Source organism: Charadrius vociferus, unplaced genomic scaffold (assembly GCF_000708025.1).
Source record: "Charadrius vociferus isolate BGI_N301 unplaced genomic scaffold, ASM70802v2 scaffold1578, whole genome shotgun sequence".
NCBI classification, from domain to species: domain Eukaryota; kingdom Metazoa; phylum Chordata; class Aves; order Charadriiformes; family Charadriidae; genus Charadrius; species Charadrius vociferus.
This window is the reverse complement of record NW_009649704.1, coordinates 554,525-555,942: the sequence shown is the minus strand read 5'-3', so window position 1 is coordinate 555,942 and position 1,418 is coordinate 554,525. Positions and strand designations below refer to the sequence as shown.

The 1,418-nt window shown below is 56.3% G+C and overlaps 1 protein-coding gene across 1 annotated transcript in view; it reads right to left on the bottom strand.

Moving 5' to 3' along the window:
- CSMD2 (CUB and Sushi multiple domains 2) overlaps positions 1–1,418 on the bottom strand; it is a 308,452-nt gene that overhangs the window by 22,549 nt on the left and 284,485 nt on the right. The window contains 1 exon segment of the mRNA XM_009890603.1: positions 1–75. This exon segment is cut by the window's left edge and continues 99 nt beyond it. Within this exon segment, the coding sequence (XP_009888905.1) occupies positions 1–75 (75 nt within the window).

The window sequence follows — 1,418 nt, the reverse complement described above, 5'->3', positions numbered from 1 at the left end:
CTGCAGCGAAGTCATCTCCCAGCCCAAGGCCGTGGGAGGGGATCCCCGGGTCACCACACACACCCTGGCTGCCTCCTGTTGAGAAGAGAGCACAGTATCAGCAGAGTAAGCAAATCATGGGGTTTGGCCCTTCTTCCCTCTCAACCGCACGCGTTCAGAGGGCCAGCAGGCAGATTTGGAGCGTGTGGCTTCTCGATTTAACTCTGACTGGCGCTCAGCAGAGCAGGAAAATTCCAGATGAAACATCTCCCGACTCCGGGAGCCCACTGGTTTTATGCCAGTTGCAAAATATGGCCATAAGTCCTGAATCTCAAGATGAAGCCCTCCCGGCTGCAGCTGCTTCCCGCGGCAGCTGCTCCAGCAGCTCGGCTGCCAGCATCGCTCATGCTGATGGTTGCCCTCCAAGCAGAAATTACGGCACGCTCCCAGCCACCTCAGCACGCCCCAACGCTGCTTGGAGAACAAGAAGCGGTTGGGTTTGGAGCAGAGAGGCGGGTGGGATCCAGCTGAGAACCATCCGCTCGTACAAGCTGCGAGCGCTCGGAGCTGCCGGCTGGAAGGTGGGGGGACAGGAGGAAGGGCGCAGCTGCAGCAGATTCCTCGCAGGGGTTCTCCGGAGCAGGCTGGAGAAATGCCCACCTCCTTATGGCCTGACACAGGCTCACGCCGCGTGGGCCTGTTCCTGCCTTTCTCCGCTAATGATCTGTGTAAACACAGCCACCCCCAGGCCAGGAACGACTATTTCGCTCCTGCAGCTAGCACCGAGGTTCCCCGTCCCTGGCCCTTCTGCAGGTACAGCCTTGGCAGCGTTACGTGTAATACAAAACGTAATGAGCATATTCATCACCCGGGGAACGTACTTGCTTGTGAAGAGAAGGGGGGAAATGCTCCGGGTTCAGCATTCAGGTTCAGGTTTCTTTCACATAATGACTTATATCAAAGTCTTTAGTTTCATCTTGCAAAAACCGCCATCGCACCATAGGGATCTTCTGCACACGGTGGAGACCCTTTGGCAGGAGATGATGGGAGCTGTATTCTGCCCCTGGGGCAGGGCCCTTGGAGAACCTCCTCTGGGCAAGAGCCAGAGAAGACATGGACCTCTGCTGGTTCCTGCCCCAGGTTCCCGTGAGGAGGCACTGGGGGAGCGAGGCTCTGGGCTAGAATTTTGTGCTCTTGCTACTGTTAAAGCAGAGGAATGGGATTAAAGGCTTCGCTCTTCCATGCTTTTGTAACTGTACCACCTGAGTTCGGTGTAAAAGAGGAGCCTTTCCCCAAGCCCTCGGGTGGAAATGGGGGTTCTGAGGCACTGGGCATTCACCTAGCCCAAATCAGAGAGGGTCTGTCAAATGCCGTCAGCCTTGGCCTAAAGCTGCCTCCATGAAGTCATTCCGAAAAACCACACACACCAGATGTCAGCA